A 19,762-nucleotide genomic window follows, 5' to 3' on the forward strand; every position below is an offset into this window, starting at 1 on the left:
TATTTAACGGAATAATGGCAGAGGAGTGTTCATGGTTGTCTGCGGCCTGGTCATTCCAGCTCTGGAACTTTGGACTGTTAGATCGGCACCGTAGTACTGTTCGTTAAAAGTGAGAAAATGTGCGGTTTTTCAGTTGATCAAGTATTTTATATGATAGCATTGCTTTTAATCTCTGCATTCCTACTGACATTTTGTAATGACCTATGTTGACTTCAGTTAGGAAAACCACAAAATCAGTCTTTCTGAGAATCCCGTAGCGAAGCACAGGTTCATCAGCTAGTTTTTTATATTAAAAAATATTTTGATCTTGTATAAAATTATGTTCTGTTGGATTGGACTTTTGGACATCCAGAATATTTTAAATTGACTCTTTTAAAAACTCTTATATATTTGAATGTAGAAAAGGTATCATTGAATCTGTGGATTAAGAAATTTTCATATTTGGTCACATTATTGTGTGACAACCGGTACTAGCACGTGCAGTTTTGAAAGCACGTTCCCTGTTTCTCAAGACTGAACATTTCTAGAACATTCATTTCTCATGGTCAGCAAGAAGGAAGAATATTTTAATTGGTCACAATAAGAAAGTTTTTAATTGGTGAATGTTTGATCCAAAAGTGAATTCTGCATTTTGATTGGTCTCCTTTTGTAACTGCACCATTTCCTGTTTCTGGAACTTCCCCGCTCCATCCGTGGGAGCTGTGGAGCGTCCATGTCTTTCTGTCTGACCACTTTGGTGAGCAGACATGCTCGGTTTGAGCTCCCCGCTTGGGAAACTGGCTATCTCAGGGGGAGTAGTCTGCCTTCCTTTATTTGTGGTTATAACTCAACTTAAATTTAAATGTAAAGGTTTTTAATCATGCAGGAGTTTGCCCTTGGATCATATGTTCACCACTAATTTTTAAGTCGAAATGACTTAGCTTCTCAGATAAGATCACCTACAACAGTCTGTTCCAAATCCACGAGTTTGAGTATGCGTATGCGCGAGTACATAACAGTGCTTGGAGCATAGTTGGAGGGGGATTGTGGGCAGAGTGTGATAGCAAATACATCACTGGGCAAAGGTCATGGCACAAGTCCATGTGCCTCCTACCAGTCTTGATGATGTGTTGTTTCCCATCACTAGATAACATAATATTACGTCACTATGTCAAGCCGGGGATGCCCGTTGCCTAGTTAGTACCAGGAAGAACAGTTCCTCTTTACTGAAAAGAACGGACTCCCGTATTGTCTGATATCAAAAAGTGCTACATTCAATGAGGAAAAGGAACGTACAGCATGATTATACAACACTTGTGATGGAACAGTTGAACAGATGGAAGACACAGCACAGCAGGAACTCATAGCTAGACAAAGCTGACACAGAGAAAGACATACATTTTAAAAAACAAATATCACTGTAGATTCATTTGACAAACCGTTACAGATTAAAAGGAAAACTTATTCATACTTTCTTATACTTTCTTTTCAAGGTAAATTATATTGAAGAAACTACCAATGAGGCAGCAATTTGAGCAAGTTACAAAGTCACTCACATCATTGCGATGAACGGGAAACCATTCTCGGTGGGGCCTATTGTGAAATAGTGTTTGCTCGCTGTTGCGGAATGTTTAACTCCAGGAGAAAGGCAGAAATTTGAATTGGTCTGTCCCTCAAAACAGGCAGTGTCTCGTCGTATTCATGCCATGGGAGGAAATTTAGAGAGACAGCTCAAGTGGAGAATTCAAAACATGGTGGCCTTTTATGCTCGCACTTGATGAAAGTACAGATGTAATTGATTACGGTCAGCTAATTGCACTGATCAGCCAGAACATTACGACCATCTATCTCATAGTCGGTATATGCACCTTTGGCATGGATAGCAGTGGCGACATGTCTTGGCATGGAAGCAACGAGGCCTTGGTAGGTCACTGGAGGGAGCTGGCACCACATCTACACACACAAGTCACCTAATTCTCATAAATTCTGGGGAGGATGGTGATGAGCTCTGACGCCACGCTCAATCACATCCCAGATGTGTTCAATTGGGTTAAGATCTGGCGAGTTTGGGGGCCAGCACATCAGTTGCAACTCGCCACTGTGTTCCTCAAACCACTCCATCACACTCCTCGCCTTGTGACATGGCGCATTACCTTGATGAAAAATGCCACTACCGTTGGGAAACATGATTGTCATGAAGGGGTGTACGTGGTCTGCAACCAATGTACGATACTTCTCGGCCATCATGGTGCCTCGCATGAGCTGCACTGAACCCATGGATGCCCACACGAATGTTCCTCGGAGCAAAATTGAGCCACCGCCAGCTTGAATCTGTCCCGCAGTACAGGTATCAAGCAGCTGTTCCCCTGGAAGAAAACAGATTTGCACCCTCACATCAGCATGATGAAGAAGGTATCGGGATTCATCAGACAATGCAATGCTCTGCCACCGCGCCAACGTCCAGTGACGATGGTCACGTGCCTATTTCAGACATAGTTGCTGATGTTATGGTGTTAACGTTCGTACATGAATGTGTCGTAGGCTGCCGAGGTTCATCCTTAGAAGTGTTCAGTGCACTGTGTGTTCAGACACATTTGTACTCTGCCCAGCATTAAAGCCTGATGTTAGTTCCGCCACAGTTTGCCGCTTGTCTTGTTTGACCAGTCTGTCCAGCCTACAATGTCTGCAATGAGGGGTGGCCGCCCAACCCCTCAACATTTGGACATGGTTTCACCACTTGTTGAAGACACTCGCCACAGCACTCCTCAAGCACCCGACAAGTCGTGCAGTTTCCAAAACGCTCGTGCCAAGTCTCCGAGCCATCACAATCTGCCCTTGGTCAAACTCAAATAAATCAAGCACCTTCCCCATTCTACACACGGACAGCCCGCTCACTGATACTACATGCACCGTATGTGTGTCTGACTAGCAATCATTCCTCGTCAGGCGATGCTGCTATCGCCTGGATGGGTTTATATCGATAGTTCGTAGGTGTTCATAATGTTCTGGCTGATCAGTGTATATCTGTGCGCGGTTCCAACATGGGACTGCAAGTTATGGAGGAACTCTTAGATGTACCACCGGATTACACTGCTAATGGTCAAGATATATTTGAGGCGGTTTGTGAATCTGTGGACAACATGAGCTTACCATGGGAAAAGCTCCATTCAGTGGCTTCAGACGGCACGCCACAAACTGTTGTGCGAGAGCAGGGGTTGGTCTCTCGGATAAAAAATAAAGTAAACGTGAATTCAGCAAGGACATGGTGACTATTCACTATTTTATTCACCAAGAGGTACTTTGTGCTGGAACAGTGGAACTGGAATCTGTTATGAAAGTTGTAATGACATGTAAATTTTGTCCGGCGTCACAGGGTTAACCATCATCAGTTTAAAGGTTTCTTTTAAAATATCTCGAAGTGGCTTACAGGAATATACCCTACCACAGCACTGTTCGCTGGCTAAGCCGGGGAAAAGTTATTGACGTGCTTTTTGCCACTCGCGAAGAAACCAATCTTTTCCTGGAAATGAAACCAACATGGATAGCAGACTTGGCTTTCCTTGCAGATATAACAATGCACCTAAACCACCTGAATACGTCATTGCAAGGAATAGATCTATTAATCGTAGATATATATGATAAACTCAGAAAAGCTTGGTTTGTTTGAGCGGCAGATTCGAAATAGAGATTTAACATTTTTCATTCATCTTGCTTCTTTAAACATGTCTCCTGAGATCTCTTTGGACAAGTATCTAACGAAGATCACAAGGCTCTTCCAGTCTTTTGAAATGAGGTTCCAAGAGTTTGATATTTGTGAAAAAGAAATGGGATTATTCAGCACTCCTTTCTCAGTTAGTCCAGATGACTAGCCACCGTCAATGCAGTTGGAAACAAGAGACTTACAAAATTCTACCCTACTAAAAGACAGATATTACAACACTCTGGATCTGTCACGATGGTATCGTTCACTGCCCCAAGAAACCTTTCCCAGGCAGCACAAGAATGCAGCACAGCTCATGTGTATGTTTGGGTCCACATATTGTTACAAGCAACTTTTTTTGGCCATGAATCAAATAAAATGTAAAGACAGATCAATGCTTGGAGATCCAACATTGAAGAATGGCCGTGACGACAGCTTACCCCACAGCAAAGCTGTATTGCATGTTGTAGGCTTACTCGTGCAAGGCAGCTATTCACTGATGAGCAGTTCAGCAGGAACAGCCTGATCTACAATTTCTTTGGAGGCAAAACCCTTTTCTTAACCATTACTGTACTAATGTTAATTTTATCCATCAGGTTTGCCATCTAGTAGTTCTGTTTAACCACTCTAACGAAAATGATTTCATTCAGTCATTTACCGAAGTGTTTCAGTGATGACAAGTGTTTCTTTCACCCATTAGTTTGGATGAATTTTCACAAGGTCCCTTGTTTTGTGTAGAATGGCACTAGCCCTCAGGTTAAACAACGTAACATCGGGATTGGTTTCAATATCCGTAAATTTAGTGCCAAAGAACTTGTAATTTATAAAAAATTATTTTAGCGTACTGTGCATATCTCAAGGTATGACAAGGTACATTCATTTTTTCATTTTGATTATCTCTAATTAGAGTTCTGTTTTAAATTTTTCTTGGGTCTTAAATATGTTATTACTTTAAAATAAATGGTTGGCTACTAGGGAAATTACCTTTCCGAGAAAAGATACGTTTTACTAAATCGCAGGGCTCTACGCCTCTTCCATTATCCTATCCGTAGTTGTTGTGTTTCCTTGTCTGGTTTATAATATTTTATGTTGCAACATGTCTTGAAGGTTCTAAAGTTATTTTCATATTTTATTTTAAAATCCCTCCTTTAATCATATTGAGTGTTAACCCGCCTGTTAAAGGTTACAAACTTAATAATGAGAGCATAAAAGGAAATAAGACTCAACACTAAGAAAGCTGAAGTTAAAAAAAGAATAATTCATTACCAAGAAAATTTCCAGACAAGTGGACCAAATGAAAGAAATGAAAGAAATGAAACTGCTAGATTGTAAAATTTTCTTTTCCAAAATAGAAAACCACTAAGGATAACACATTCACAGTAATGAAACTCACTCTACTTACCAATATTATTTTGGTTTCATCAAGCTCTTCCTGAATTTTTGTCATTGCATCTGCTTCTCTAGGGTTCTGATATTTGGCAAGATAGAGATTTAGTTGAGGGAAAGCTATTGATGCTTCTGTGCCACTGGCCCAAGATGATGATGGAACTTTTGTGGCAAATTCATCAAGGACCTTGAAACATGTTGAATAAACACAAGCAAATTAATAGAATAATGATTTTGAAAATTGTTTGGGTTCGCTACAAGTTTTATAACACTTGGGCAAACAAAAATTTGGAAGAAATATGTTAGGGGAGCACAAAAATGCCAATGATATTTAGCATAAGGAGAATAAATATGTTTGAACCACTTTTGCCCTTTATCTTAGCTACTAAGTAAGCACTTAATATACTGAAATATTAACAGTTAAAGCTGAGCACTGTCCAACTGGATGTTTGGCCAATTCTTGGAGGTCCTTGGAATTCACAAACTGGACACCAGAATGTGTGGAGCTTGCTGCAACTTAAAACGAATGATTTAGTACCTTAATCATCAGCTAGATGGATGACTGCAAGCCATCCCAATGGGTACGAATGAAGCCAGGCATGGAGCGATGTCATGCAAACATGTAAAAGAACTCTGGTGAATGCATTGTGTGTCCACACAGGCACATTATCTCTACTATCCATTTGACATAGTGTTCAAAAATGAACAGTGCAGAGTTTTCCCATCATATCAACCACAGCTTCCACGACTCATCGGATGAAATTCTTTTTAATACTTCATGTGGCACAGTTGATCTCTTTGTTCTTGTGCCAGGTGACCATGAATAAATTGTACCGAGAGGCCTTTGGAGACTTATTAACAGAATTGTTAACTAAACTCATTTCAATACCAGTGACTAAAAAATGACAGCCTAGTCATTAATGGGTGGGAGCAGAAGTCAATGACATCGTCAACTATCGGCCCATCAACTAAAGGTATGTTCTGCTAGGCGGAAATAAAAATGAACTAGCTGCCCAGATAATAACTGCTGAAGAGGAAGACAGACAAAGGAAGAGAAAAGGTACTGGTGCTCCTGTGTTATATTTCCTTATGTTGAGGTCTTTTATAACTGAAGAAGCTAAACTTGGCTGGTTATTCAGTGTTTCAAATGAAAAAGTTTTTAAATTGTAAATACCCTTGAGATATTTTTTACACTTGAGGGGGTACACATACCGATACCCATGATGAATAGCAAAGAGGGATGGGTAACAACATCAGTCTACCATTGAAAATGAATTCTTATTAGATGTAATTTCAGAAAAGATTAGAAATGGAGAGAAGATGAACTTGCAGTAAACCAGTGTTACTGGAGTACAGGGAGATGGAAGTCAAGTAAGGATGATATGTTATTACTGCTAAACTTGAAAAGTATTGTAAGGAAAGGGGTAGAATTAAGGGAGGACCCTACTGAGTTTATAATTCTCGAAATTTTCGCTCAATATTCACCATACTTTAGGAGTTCACATTTATGTTGTCAAAATTAAGATTATTCTAAACATTGGAACACTTTGGTAACATAGTTTCAGATTTATAACGATTGGTAAAAATAATTTGAATTATTTCAAAACATCTCTTATGTACCATTTTTTAAGTTTTTATTTAACTTTTTATGATAGTTCTTAGGGGTATATGAATAATCATTGGTATTATTATTTAAAAAATTACATTACTGATGTTATTAAATGATTTTTTAATTCTTTTGCATTCTTTTCAGAAATTCTCAAATTTTCATATCCTCTTCAGGCCCGAGGTATTATATGATACCCTGGGTTCTGAATGATTTTCGAGTCTATGGCACGCTCAAACTTCACAAGGTTCGCAGTGTCATTCTCTCGGAACTCGTAGCGCATTGTGACTGTCATTTGTTTGGAGCTTACTGCCCGCCAAAACAGAGTGGAGGTTAGTATGAAATACAGCTGATGAACTGCATTGGGATATGGCATGTCGAATTAGAGGTAATTATAACAAACTTCCTATATTTCAAACAATATTACGGAGAAAACTAGTGCATTAGATTTGGATAATCATGCATTGGTACTTATTTCACAAATTTTTTTTTCATGTCTGTAGTTACAAGTCTTTATTGAGGTATCACATACAATACCTCAGGACCTAACCTTGACTTTTCATACGGCATGAGAGAAAGCAGATTGTAGTATTACTACTGACCAAGTGCTGCTCCCAGTGATCCTCTCAACTATAATTGTTAATTTTCACCAACATATTAGTTTTGTGATTATGGAAAGAGGATTTTTAATTATCATAATATATAATTAGGATAATATATTAATACAAATTATTGTATTTACCTTTTAATTTTTATTGATCTTCAACAAGAGTTAATAATGTTATCCATTATTATCATCATTATCATCTGATTGATATGGGAAAAGAAACTGACCCCAGAAATAGCAAATATGAAGAAAAACTGATCCCACAAACTTAAAATGTGAAAAGAAATTGATTCCCGAAATTTAAAATATGAAAGGAAAATGATCCCACAAAATTAAAATGTGAAAAGGATTCCAGAAATTTAATATGGGGAAAAAAATTGATCCCAGTAATTTAAAATGTGGAATGAAACTGATCCCAGAAATGTAAAATGGGAAACACAAATGATCCCAAAAATATAAAATGGGAAACTGAACTGATCCAGAAATAGAGACTGAACTAGGGAGGCGCCCCATCGCCTATGCATCTAGGACTCTCTCGGCTCAAGAAGCAAAGTACTCCATATATGAGCTTGAAGGTTTGGCAGTTTTATTTGCCTTAGAAAAGTTCCGTCTCTATCTGGAACATGTCAAATTCGACTTGGAGACAGATAATCAAGCCTTAAGCTGGGTCTTAGGTAGGCCGCGTCGTACTGGTCGTATAGCCCGTTGGGCCATCCGTATTTCTGCCTTCCAATTCGATGTACGACATATCAGAGGTACTGAAAATGTTGTTGCTGATGGACTCAGCCGTATGTTTTCTAACGACGTCGAGACCCATGAACCTGTCGACAGTTCATCACCTTCCGAGTCCATACTATCTGAGGTTAATGCCATCCTAACAGATGCTCCCATGCTCTTTAGGGATATCGAGAAATACCAACGTGAAGATCCGACGCTGGGTCCGATAATGGAAACCCTTTCTTCTGGGGAACATGTCGTCCCTTATGTTCTGAGGAATGGTGTTTTATGTTGCCCATCGAGGCATGATAAGATGATGAAGGTTGTCGTGCCAGCGGTTCTTGTGCCTATGATCTTCAAGTATTATCATGAGACCCCATTAGGAGGGCATCTTGGAATCTTTAAAACCCGTGAAAAAATTCGTGAAATGTTCATTTGGAAAGGTATGGACGGTGAAATCCGTGAACTTGTAAAAGCTTGTAAATCTTGTTTGCTTAGTAAACCCACCATGTCCACCAAGGTAGGCCTTTTGTCTTCGCATCAAGCGTCGCGCCCCATGGAACGCCTGTATATCGATTATGTAGGACCCTTCCCCCAGTCAAAGGGTAATGCTAACAAGTTCATCTTTGTGTGCGTAGATGGCTTTACTAGATTTTCTTGGTTATTTCCGACTAAGCTGGCTACTGCTCAGTCCACCATTACTTGCCTAAATTCTATTTTTGCTTCTTTTGGTCCGTGCCAATACATTGTATCTGATAATGCTAAAGCTTTTACATCAAATCTGTTTCGTAAATTCTGTTTTGACTTGTCCATCTCTCATGTAACTACATCTGCTTATTACCCTCAACCATCTCTGGCTGAACGGGTTAACCGTAATCTCAGGTCCGCACTTATTGCCTATCATCATGAAGATCATTCTAGGTGGGACACGTCCCTGCATTGGTTAGCTTTTGCTGAATTCGGCGGTTCATGAATCACACAAATTTACTCCAGCTTCTTTGATGTTTAAGTTCGTTCCCAACACGCCGCTCTCTAACCTCTGGTCTCTGAATGACATTCTGCCCGAGACAATAGATCCGGACAACATTAAAGATCTTTGGAAGAAGGCTAAAGCTAATCTTAAAGTATCTCATGAAAAGGTTAGGGAAAGGTATGATCGTGGACGGAGACCCACCACTTTGAAGGTAGGTGACCAGGTTATGGTCAAAAATTTTGTTCCCGCGGGCAAGCTTGCCCCCAGATTTCATGGGCCTTGTATCATTCTCGATTTTCTTACGCCGGTTACCTTATTGCTAAGTAATCCAGCCACCGAGAGGATATTTAGAGTTCACCTGTCCCAGGTGAAACCGGTGTAATTTCTGTGTTAACTTGCTTCATATTATTTTGAAAGGATATGAAGGTTATATTTTTTTTTGAGTTTCACTTTTAAGGCATTCTGCCCCTTCTGTAATATTTTGGTTTTAAATGTAAGCCTTGTGTAAAACCTGCCCCGACCCGTTAAACTGCCATCCTGTTCTTGCCACGGCCATTACCACGCTCCCGTCTCCTGCTCCTCCTTACACTGTGGCTTCATAATAGTAAATGCCATGGATATCTACACGCCGCTGGCCCCTCAACCTCTCCACAAGCCTGTACCCTCAAAGAAGATGATAGTCCAACACAATTCTGCCGCCTAGCTTTAATGTTTCAGCGCCCCCGCAGCCGCGCAGCGCCGTGCAGCGACTGGGGAGGGGGATGGGCCCCCTCCTCTCCAGCGAGGACGACATGTGCACGGCGAGCCGGAGTTCTCCTCCCGGCCAAGGCTGATGTGCGGCGCACGACCTGCTACATGCCCGCAGCCTGTATCTGTTCACCGCGGGCACGGCGTACTTCAACACCTCTGCTCCCCTCATAGTGCGGGCGAGCGGTATCTCAGGGTACTTGAGGGGTCCGAGCGGCCTCCGTTGGACGCAAGCTGCAACGGCCGGTCTGGCCATCCGACTCAATCTACATCAACTACATGGACAGTCACCATAAGCAATAACTATACTTGGGAATTCAACAACAATATTTGGTGGACATTGCAAAATTTTTCTTCACCTTTAAGTATTAAAAGTTTATCTTCAGAAATTCAAATTCTACAAACATAAAGACTTTCATTCACCTGCAACAACAACATTTTGAAACTGAATTAAGAAATCTTGTAAATGCTTCTGCTATCTATCTTCGTATCAACATCATTACTTGGACTTTGTTTCAAACTGATTTCATGTGTCACCCCTGGAGGAACTTTTGGGGGGGGAGGTCTGTACCGGGCGGTACACCTCTACACCGTTTATTTAAAAGTTGCGCCAGTTGAAACTCCTCTTCTGGAGGAAGGTTGAACTTTATCTATTCTATTAATTCTCTACTTTCTCAGAAGATGTCACCACGTGGAAAATTTTGAGTTTTTGAACTGTGTCACTTTTGATGTGTTTTTGTTTCGCTTGAAGTAAGAAGTGTGAACTTTCTCTTCTAGAGGACACTACTGAAGATCAACAATAGCGCACCCTAGTGCGGAGTCAAAGAACTATTTTGTTGGAGAAATTTTTATTTCAAAAGTTTGTTTCTTGTTAAATTTCTTTCTGTTATTGTTTAAGTTGGCTGTATACCCCTCTTTTTCCCCTTGTTTTAGATTTATCCAATCCCGAATTTCTTTTAGTAATTTCTGACCAATCTGGTGTATCTTCCCCCAACTTGTATCTGTTGCGGGGTCCTATCCAATAAAAACATTGTGGGCGGGTGTTTTCATTCCCCTAACGCCTAGAAACTTCCGCGAGAGTATTTAAACTGCTGATTTTGGGGTCTCCGGGCCACTTCTGTTCCATCTTTCAGTGTATTAAGTACATAGCAGGAGGCGGGAAGCGCCTCTTTCTTCTTCAGCCGTTCAACACCAGGTAATGGCCTATTAATAACTTCTTTTCTTGCTAGGTCGGCAGTTTAACACTCGCGGCGGGTTCGAAGCATTTCCATCATGTAACCTTTTCCTAAAATGTAATTACTCTTTTCATCTTTTTCTTGTAAAGCTACATATTGGGATAGAGAGTGCTAACCCTCTCGAGCTCCCACTCACATTTGTTTTGAGGTGAACTTATTTTCTCAAACTATTCTTCGTTTATGTAATGTAAAGTGTTCTTCTCTAAGTCACCTCTGTAGTATGGGATTAGCCCTTGCGTTAGCGGCCCAGAGCCAGATTAGGTTTTAAAAACAAAGTGTATTAGGAGTGCAAGATGGCCTCCTCTCAAATTGTTATTTTAGAGGTCATGTAATCAACCTTCTTTTCATGTAATAGACCTCCGTAGGTTGGGTATTTTACCCCTGTGAATACGTCCTTAGAGGACAGCTTGAAGGTAGAGTTTGGTGTGGCCTTGTGATAGGCTTACAATTTTGAGAGCGGATCGCTCTTTGAAATTTGTTTCTGTATGCCTCATGCAGGCTTTATGTGTAATGTTTGGAGCCAGTGCTCCTGGGCATGAATGGGGTTTTCTGCCCCTTGGCTAATTTTTTTTTTTGGAGTAAGGCGGGGCTGATTGCCCAAGAGTTATGAAGTAAGGGCACTGAGCCCGAATCCAGTAATATTGTACCTACTTTTTGCTACTCTGTACCTGTTATGATTGTTATCTCTTGTTTTTGAAAAGAAAATATAACCTAGTTAAATTTTAAATTAATTTTACATTGCACGTTAATTTCGTAGCTTGAAACCCATTCACACCCGCACCTTCTTTCACCTCTACCTACCACGGATATCTCCGTAACAATTATCATCATTATCATCTGATTGATATGGGAAAAGAAACTGACCCCAGAAATAGCAAATATGAAGAAAAACTGATCCCACAAACTTAAAATGTGAAAAGAAATTGATTCCCGAAATTTAAAATATGAAAGGAAAATGATCCCACAAAATTAAAATGTGAAAAGGATTCCAGAAATTTAATATGGGGAAAAAAATTGATCCCAGTAATTTAAAATGTGGAATGAAACTGATCCCAGAAATGTAAAATGGGAAACACAAATGATCCCAAAAATATAAAATGGGAAACTGAACTGATCCAGAAATAGAAAATTGTGAAATGAAATTGATCCCAGAAATAGAAAATGAAAAATGAAAGTGATCTCACAAATTTTAAATGGGAAAAGAACTTGATCAGAGAAATTTAAAATGGGAAAGGTAATTGATCCACAAACTTAAAATGTGAAAAGAAAAGGATTCCAAAATTTAAAATGGGAAGCTAACATGATCCCAGAAATGATAAATGGGAAAAGCAACTGATCTCACAAATTTAAAATGGGAAAAGAAATGTATCTCACAAATTTAAATGGGAAAAGAAACGGATCCCAGAAATTTAAAATGGGAAAAGAATTTGATCCCAGAAATTTAAAAAGGGAAACTGAATTAAACCCAGAAATACACAATTGGGAAGCTAACATGATTCCAGACATTTTAAAATGGGAAAAGAAATTATGGGTGTTTCGAATATTGTTCCCTGTTCGGTATGTCCTTTTCAATATTATTTGCTTCATATGTTGTTTTTATATATCGTGCTGGGTTACAGTTAATTAAGTATTATAAATTTAGATACGATACATGTCTGAATTATAAACATTCATGATATTAAAAACATTCCATTTCTAATAATTTTAAAACTGCATGATGGATATTTTTACAATTTTGTATTATTTTTCACTTCTGTGCCTGTTTAAAGTTTAATTTTTATTAAATTGTGTGTATTATATCTGTCCATTAATATTTATGGTAATAAAACATGCCAGTTCATACAAAACTGAAAAACTAGTGACTACACTTGCCACTAAGATTTTCCTGATTGAGACTTTTTTTTTTTTTTTTTTTTTTTTTTTTTGCACTTTTGTCTCATTTTTGTGCCCAAAATCTTATAAATAAACAGCTTTTCCATGCATCAGTAATAATCTTTGGGACTGAAGAGGATATTTGACTCAAGATATATCTGTCAGATATTATTCTTTCAAAATAGATACCAACTTTTATGCATTTCACATGGTATAGGTATGCCACATTTGAAGACAATCAGGCAAAAACTGTTGCACAACATTCTGAATATTGAAAAAGTTTTGAGAAAAAGCTCATTTTGCATGTAATTGCTGTAGCTGCATCAGAACTTTCCAGTTCCATAAATATATTTTTTTAAATTTTTTTTTTTACAACCTGCTTTATGTTGCACTGACACAAACAGGTTTTATGTCAACGATGGGAATAGGAAAATGTTAGGAGTTGGAAGGAAGCGGCAGTGTTACTGGACCTATGTTATTCAATCAATCAGTCAATCAATCATGATCTGCATTTAGGACCATCGCCCAGGTGGCAGATTCCTTATGAATTGTTTACCTACTCTTTTTTAAATGATTTCAAAGAACTTCAAAATTAATTGAACATTTCCCTTAGATTATTCTTTTTTTGTTTTTCTAGAACTCTGTTTTACGTTGCACCGACACAGATATAGTCCGCACACTTTATGTTGGTGCATTTGTGTACGGGGGTGAGGAGTAAGGAGGGAGGTGTCCCGGTATCGATACTGCTGCCAACCGAAGGAAAATGAAATCTGAATTGAATCGAGAATATGATCGATCGATACGAAGTTTCTAAACCGTTATCATCTTAAGCCAACAACTATGTCACATACACATTGTATAACATTATAAAACATTTCTCGATGCGAATCTTGTTCCTAGCATGAATTCTATACTTTGGATTTGTTGTGTAAACAACAACAGTACTAGTACGTAAAGTGTACGCCAGATGTCGCACAACGATGCTTAAGCGATTCATAGTTTGTGTTTCAAAGGTTGCCAGTACGAATCTCGAAGATCGCCGAGGTCGACCGATTCAGCACTAGGGTGTAAATGCACCAACATAAAGTGTGCGGATAATAGGTCTTATGGCGACAATGGGATAGGAAAGGCCTACGAGTGGGAACGAAGTGGCCGTGGTCTTAATTAAGGTACAGCCCCAATATAAATTATTCCAATCCCTTACTCCTCGTCCTATACATGAACATTTGTCCCAAGTTGTCCTTTTGAATTCCAACGTTATCTTCACATGATTTTTCCTACTTTTAAAAGCCCCACTCACATGATTTTTCCTACTTTTAAAAGCTCCACTCAAGCTTATTCGTCTACTAATGCCATTCCACGCCATATCTCCACTGAAAGCTCAGAACATATGACTTAGTCAAGCAGCTTGTCTCCTTACTCCCAAGTCTTACCAACCAAAAGCTTGTAACGATTTTGTAACACTACTCCTTTGTCTGTAATCACCAAGAACAAATCGTGCAGTTTTCCTTTGGATCCTTTCCAGTTCACATATCAAGTATCCCTGGTATGGGTCCCATAAATAGAATCTCTAATTGGGGTCTTACCAGAGATCTATATGCCCTCGCATTTATATCCTTACTACAACCCCTAAATACCCTCATAACCATGTGAAGAGATCTGCACCCTATCTTTACAACCTCGTTAATGTGATTACACCAATGAAGATCATTATATTACCACCTAGAAAGTTACGCTGATCCTCATGAGATACTATCACCCCATCAATATAGTAATTAAAACTGAGAGGACTTTTCCTCTTGGTGAAGCGTACAACCTGACTTTTCATCCCATTTATAATCATACCATTGTCTGCTGTCCATCTCACAATGTTGTCTAGTCCTTTTGTAGTTGCTCATAATCCTCTAACTTCTTTACTCTCTATACATGTAGCCACCCATTCAACCACACGTTTGAATAGTCGAATAGCCCTCAATCTCGTCAGTAATCTCCTATGATCTACCCTATCAAAAGCCTTGTATAGGTCAATAGCAATACATTCCATTTGACCTTCTGAATCTAAAATATATGGAATATCGTGCTGGAATTCTACAAGTTGAACGTCACTGGAATAACCTTTCCTAAACCCGAACAACCTTCTATCAAACCAGTGTCCAATATAATCAGAAAGAATGCTTTCCAAGAGCTTACAAACAACACAAGGTGACTGGTCGCTTAATGTTTATCACCGTTTGTCCTGAAACTAATGTGGAATTATTTCATAAGATAATCAGCTATGTGGGGAATGACACAAACAGCAACAATATTGTAGCAGATGATCTCAATTTACCAAATATTAACTGGGAAGAGAATGCAAATGACAGAAAGCATGACTAGCAAATGGTGAATAAGTTGATATGGGAAGGACAGCTGAATCAGAAAGTGACTGAACCAACTAGAGGGTAAACATATTTTATACATGGTTCTGATAGAACCAGATGAGCTCCACAAAGAAACTGAAGTGACAGAGGGTATAAGTGACCATAAAATAGTTGCAACCCCCAGCCTTGCCAGGTCTTACGCCTGAAATACATAAACTTGCCCATTATTTTTACCCAGAATTTCATGTTTCTCATCCTTAACAATTTTATAGCTAACAAATTCTTCTTTCACCAGTATGAATACTCCCCCTATCTTTCCTAACCCGTCTCTATGATAAACACTCAGTTCTGCGAGAAAATTTCCGCATCCATAATATCACTTCTCAGCCTATATTCAATTACTATTACAATATCTGGTAAATATATATATCTATTAAATTAATGCAACTCTATTTTTTCTTTTATAAATTATATGAGTAAAGAACTGGAATCATAAATAAGACTTTTTGCTGATGATGATATAATGTACAGAGCAGTAGCGGCGCTAAGAAGCTTGCCCCCACACGCTGCAATAATTGAAAATGGGCCCTTCGTTTCCTGATAAAGAAAGTTACAAGATTATTTCGTAGTACAAGGTTGTATATTATTACAATGAACAGCAAGGATGATGATGATGATAATAATAATAATAATAATAATAATAATAATAATAATAATAAAGTTACACAATTTAGTTTTCAAATCCGAAGGAATTAAAATAATACACTTATATGATACACAAGCGCACACACCAAAAAATACGTATTCCAGTTAGGTAGTAACCAAAACATGCTGACCATCACATGTCAAACCCTTGTCCCATTTCCCTACGGGGTCAGGTATGAGGTGAGATGAATTTGTCGTGGCGGTTTTTTATGACCGGATGCCCTTCCTGACGTCAACCTCATCAGAGGAGTTAATGAGAGATGAAATGAATGACGTGATATATGATAGTAGGGAGAGGGTGAAACCCGGTGCCGGCACATAGCCTACTCCTGTCGAATAGCACCAAGGGGTCTGCTCAAGGCTTAACGTCCCCATCCGACGGACGAATCACCATCAACAGCGTCATATGCCCTCACTCCATATGAGCACTGCGGAGAGGTTTGGAATTTAATCCAGGCTTTTGGCACGCAATCTAGTGATTAGAAATTGTATACCACCACCTCCCCTACCCTGCCGGCCAACATTCTGATGGTGAAAATTTTTTCGACCAACGGGACTCGAACCGGCTAACCTCAGTGTTAGACCGTTTTTAGACTTCAGCGCCTTAACGATCATGGCCACCAGGCGGGCTAACCATCACAATATTAAGAAATAGTCTCATTCCTAGGACCAAATAATTTACTACTATATACAACTCAACCATGTTTCGTAGGCCTACTTTGTTACACTGACTGCCAAGAGTTATAAACAGGCTGGAAACTTCAGTATTTAGTGTTAAATAATCGCATCTTAGTTGACTACTGGGTTCTCAGATCTGGCTAATTACTTTAAAAGCCTTGTTGATTGTTGTGAGTGGCAGCAAGGGATGGTTTTTATTGGAACAGCTTGGGAAACCCACATTCTTTCAGAAATAACTACCGTACTCCTATTGACGAAAGAAGCTCTGCATTACAACAGCCAGGTTTGGAATAACTCTCTGTAATACGAATAATACTGTGTTGTGTGCTGCAGCTTTATCAATATCTAAATATCACTCTTCAGCTACAGAATTAAGAAACAGTCACGGGCCACCCTGCCCCGCGGGGTCCTTATCACCGCCATTGGTACAGAGTATTAAATAAGTTACATGATTGTGAGCAATTCCAGAAAGACCTCAACAAAGTTGTGAGATGGATGGCAGACAAGAGTAAGCTGATAAACAGGGTGAAAAGTCAGGCTGTAAGATGAATAATAATAATAATAATAATAATAATAATAATAATAATAATAATAATAATAATAATGTTCCTGGCTTTACGTCCCACTAACTACCTTTATGGTTTTCAGAGATGCTGGGGTACCGGAATTTAGTCCCACAGGAGTTTTTACATGCCAGTGAATCAACCAACACGAGGCTGGCGTATTTGAGCACCTTCAAATACCACCGGACTGAGCCACGATCGAATCTGCCAAGTTGGGGTCAGAAAGCCAGCACCTCAACTATCTGAACCAAACAGCCCGGCTCAGCAAGATGAAAAGTCTCCTCAGTTTTAAATGGAGTAAATGTAGGTCCTACCTTATGAAGTAATCACATTAAGAAAGTTGTAAATGTACCAGTTTATAAAATGCATATAAAATTATCTTTGGGGTTGCATCTGTAAACGGGGGGGATTTTTGATCTGCAGTTCATTATTATTATTATTATTATTAATAAAATGGAATCTTGGTCTGCGCAGTAAAATTGTGATGAAGACTGGTTGAACACCCTATGGTAGGCCCGGTTATACAGTGCCATATATGAAATATTTGATTACTGTTTGCATGAAGGAGCGATACCAAATGAATGAAGAGTTGGTAATGGCCCCAGTATACAAGGCTGTCAAGTTGATTGGTCACCTTCAATGGGTTTTTTTTAAAGGTACCTAGTAACTTAACGTAATATTTATTGTTTTCTAGTCCTAGACCTCAATTGTCACCTCATTTGTACGGCAGGCAATGATTTCAGATTAACAACATTAATATCTTCAAATCATTTTCTGAGTGCCGTTGAGCACTGTGCCAATGTATGTTAATATAGTTAAGCTATGTACATTTTAAAATCAAATTTTTGAAGGCTATTAAGGAATTTTTAATAAACTATGTTTTAAGGAAACTGTTAGTTTTGCTGAAGAACCCGTACCAAGTTACAGCCCCGGAAGGGCTGTCCAGCATCTTCCACATCCTGTTGTCTGTCTATTCATATTACCTTTAATCATCCTTGTTTTGTGTATTTTATCTTTCCTTTGCTTGTTTGTTACTATGTTATTGTTTTTATGTGTATATTGTTACCACACGGTACATTAAATAAGGGTTACAGATCTCTTCGTATGGTTATGAGGGTATTTACAGATTGCAGTAAGGATGTCAAGGAGAGGGTGTATAAGGCACTGGTAAGACCCAATTAGAGTGTGGTTTCACTGTACTGGACACTCAACATGATTACTTGATTGAAGAACTGGAAAGGATACAAAGAAAAGCAACACAATTTGTTCTGGGCGATTTCAGACAAATCAGTACGGTTACAAAAATGTTACAGTCTTTGTTTGGGCTGGGAAGATTTTGGAGTAAGGAGACAAACTGCTTGACTAAGTGGTATGTTCCAGGCTGTCAGTGGAGAGATGGCATGGAATGACATTAGTAAATGAATATGCCTGAACAGAGCTTTTAAAAGCAGGAATGATCACAATATAAAGTTGGGATTCAAGGGGATGAAATGGGGCAAAAATTCCTTCCATAGGAAGAGGAATTAGGGATTGGAATAACTTACTAAGAGATATGTTTGATAAATTCCCTTCTTTGAAATCTTAGAAAATAATAATGTTATTGGTTTTCACGTCCCATTAACAACTTCCACAGTTTTCGGAGATGCTGAGATACCGGAACTTTATCTGACAGGAGTTCTTTATCGAGCCAGTAAATCTACCAACACAAGACTGATGTAGCCTATTTGAGCACCTTCAAATACCAGAGGACCGAGCCAGGATCGAACCTGCCAAGACGGAGCAAGCTGGCCATGCGGTTAGGGGCGTGCAGCTGTGAGCTTGCATTCAGGAGATAGTGGGTTCGAACCCCACTGTCAGGAATCCTGAAGATGGTTTTTTCTCCGTGGTAGTCCATTTTCATACCACACAAATGCTGGGACTGTGCCTTAATTAAGGCCATAGCCGCTTCCTTCCCACTCCCAGCCCTTTCCTATCCCATCATCGCCATAAGACCTATCTGTGCTCCATTACTATAGTTATATACATAGAACTATAGTAATATATATATACTGATGATGCCTGTTGATTAAAGGGACCTAACATCTAGGTCATACACCCTATCTGTTTTGCTATTGGCTTTACGTTGCACTGACTTAGACAGGCCTTATGACGACCTTCATTCAGGTACAGCCCCAGCTCCAGCTAATGTGAAAATGAGAAAACAAAGAAAACAATCTTCAGGGCTACAGACAATATGGTTCCAACTCACCAATTCCAAATGCAATTTAACAGCCCGAACCGCGCAGCCAAGTCGCTTGGCAACCAATCAAAATATTGTTTGTTCTGTTAAATAAGGGCATTAAACAAACAAGAAGAATGCAAGTATTGATAAGAAAATGGAAATCAGCAAAAGGCTAATACAACATGATTATAAGAAATGAAGTTCAACATGAAGTATAAGAAGTGAAGCATAGGCTAAACATGAAACATTAACAAAAATGCCTGACAAAAGCTTACCTTAGTTATTAATGTATGAGCAACCCTGTGAGGATATTCGTAGTCCGATATCACAACACCGGCCAAATTGTCAGCTCTCACATATACATGACTCATGTATTCTAGAACAAAAACACAGATGTAGTACTTTCGTTCATA

At 39.1% G+C, this 19,762-nt stretch overlaps 1 protein-coding gene across 2 annotated transcripts in view; it reads right to left on the reverse strand.

Annotated features, from left to right (window-relative positions):
- Positions 1–19,762, reverse strand: part of Ykt6 (YKT6 v-SNARE) — a 56,225-nt gene that overhangs the window by 35,891 nt on the left and 572 nt on the right. For both annotated transcript variants that reach the window (XM_067149823.2, XM_068228318.1), the window contains exons 2-3: positions 19,625–19,725; positions 5,082–5,252 (exon numbers count right to left, since the gene is read on the reverse strand). In XM_067149823.2, the coding sequence (XP_067005924.1) occupies positions 5,082–5,252; positions 19,625–19,725 (272 nt within the window). The remainder of the gene's footprint in view (positions 1–5,081; positions 5,253–19,624; positions 19,726–19,762) is intronic.

This window comes from Anabrus simplex, chromosome 6, assembly GCF_040414725.1.
Source record: "Anabrus simplex isolate iqAnaSimp1 chromosome 6, ASM4041472v1, whole genome shotgun sequence".
Taxonomy (NCBI): domain Eukaryota; kingdom Metazoa; phylum Arthropoda; class Insecta; order Orthoptera; family Tettigoniidae; genus Anabrus; species Anabrus simplex.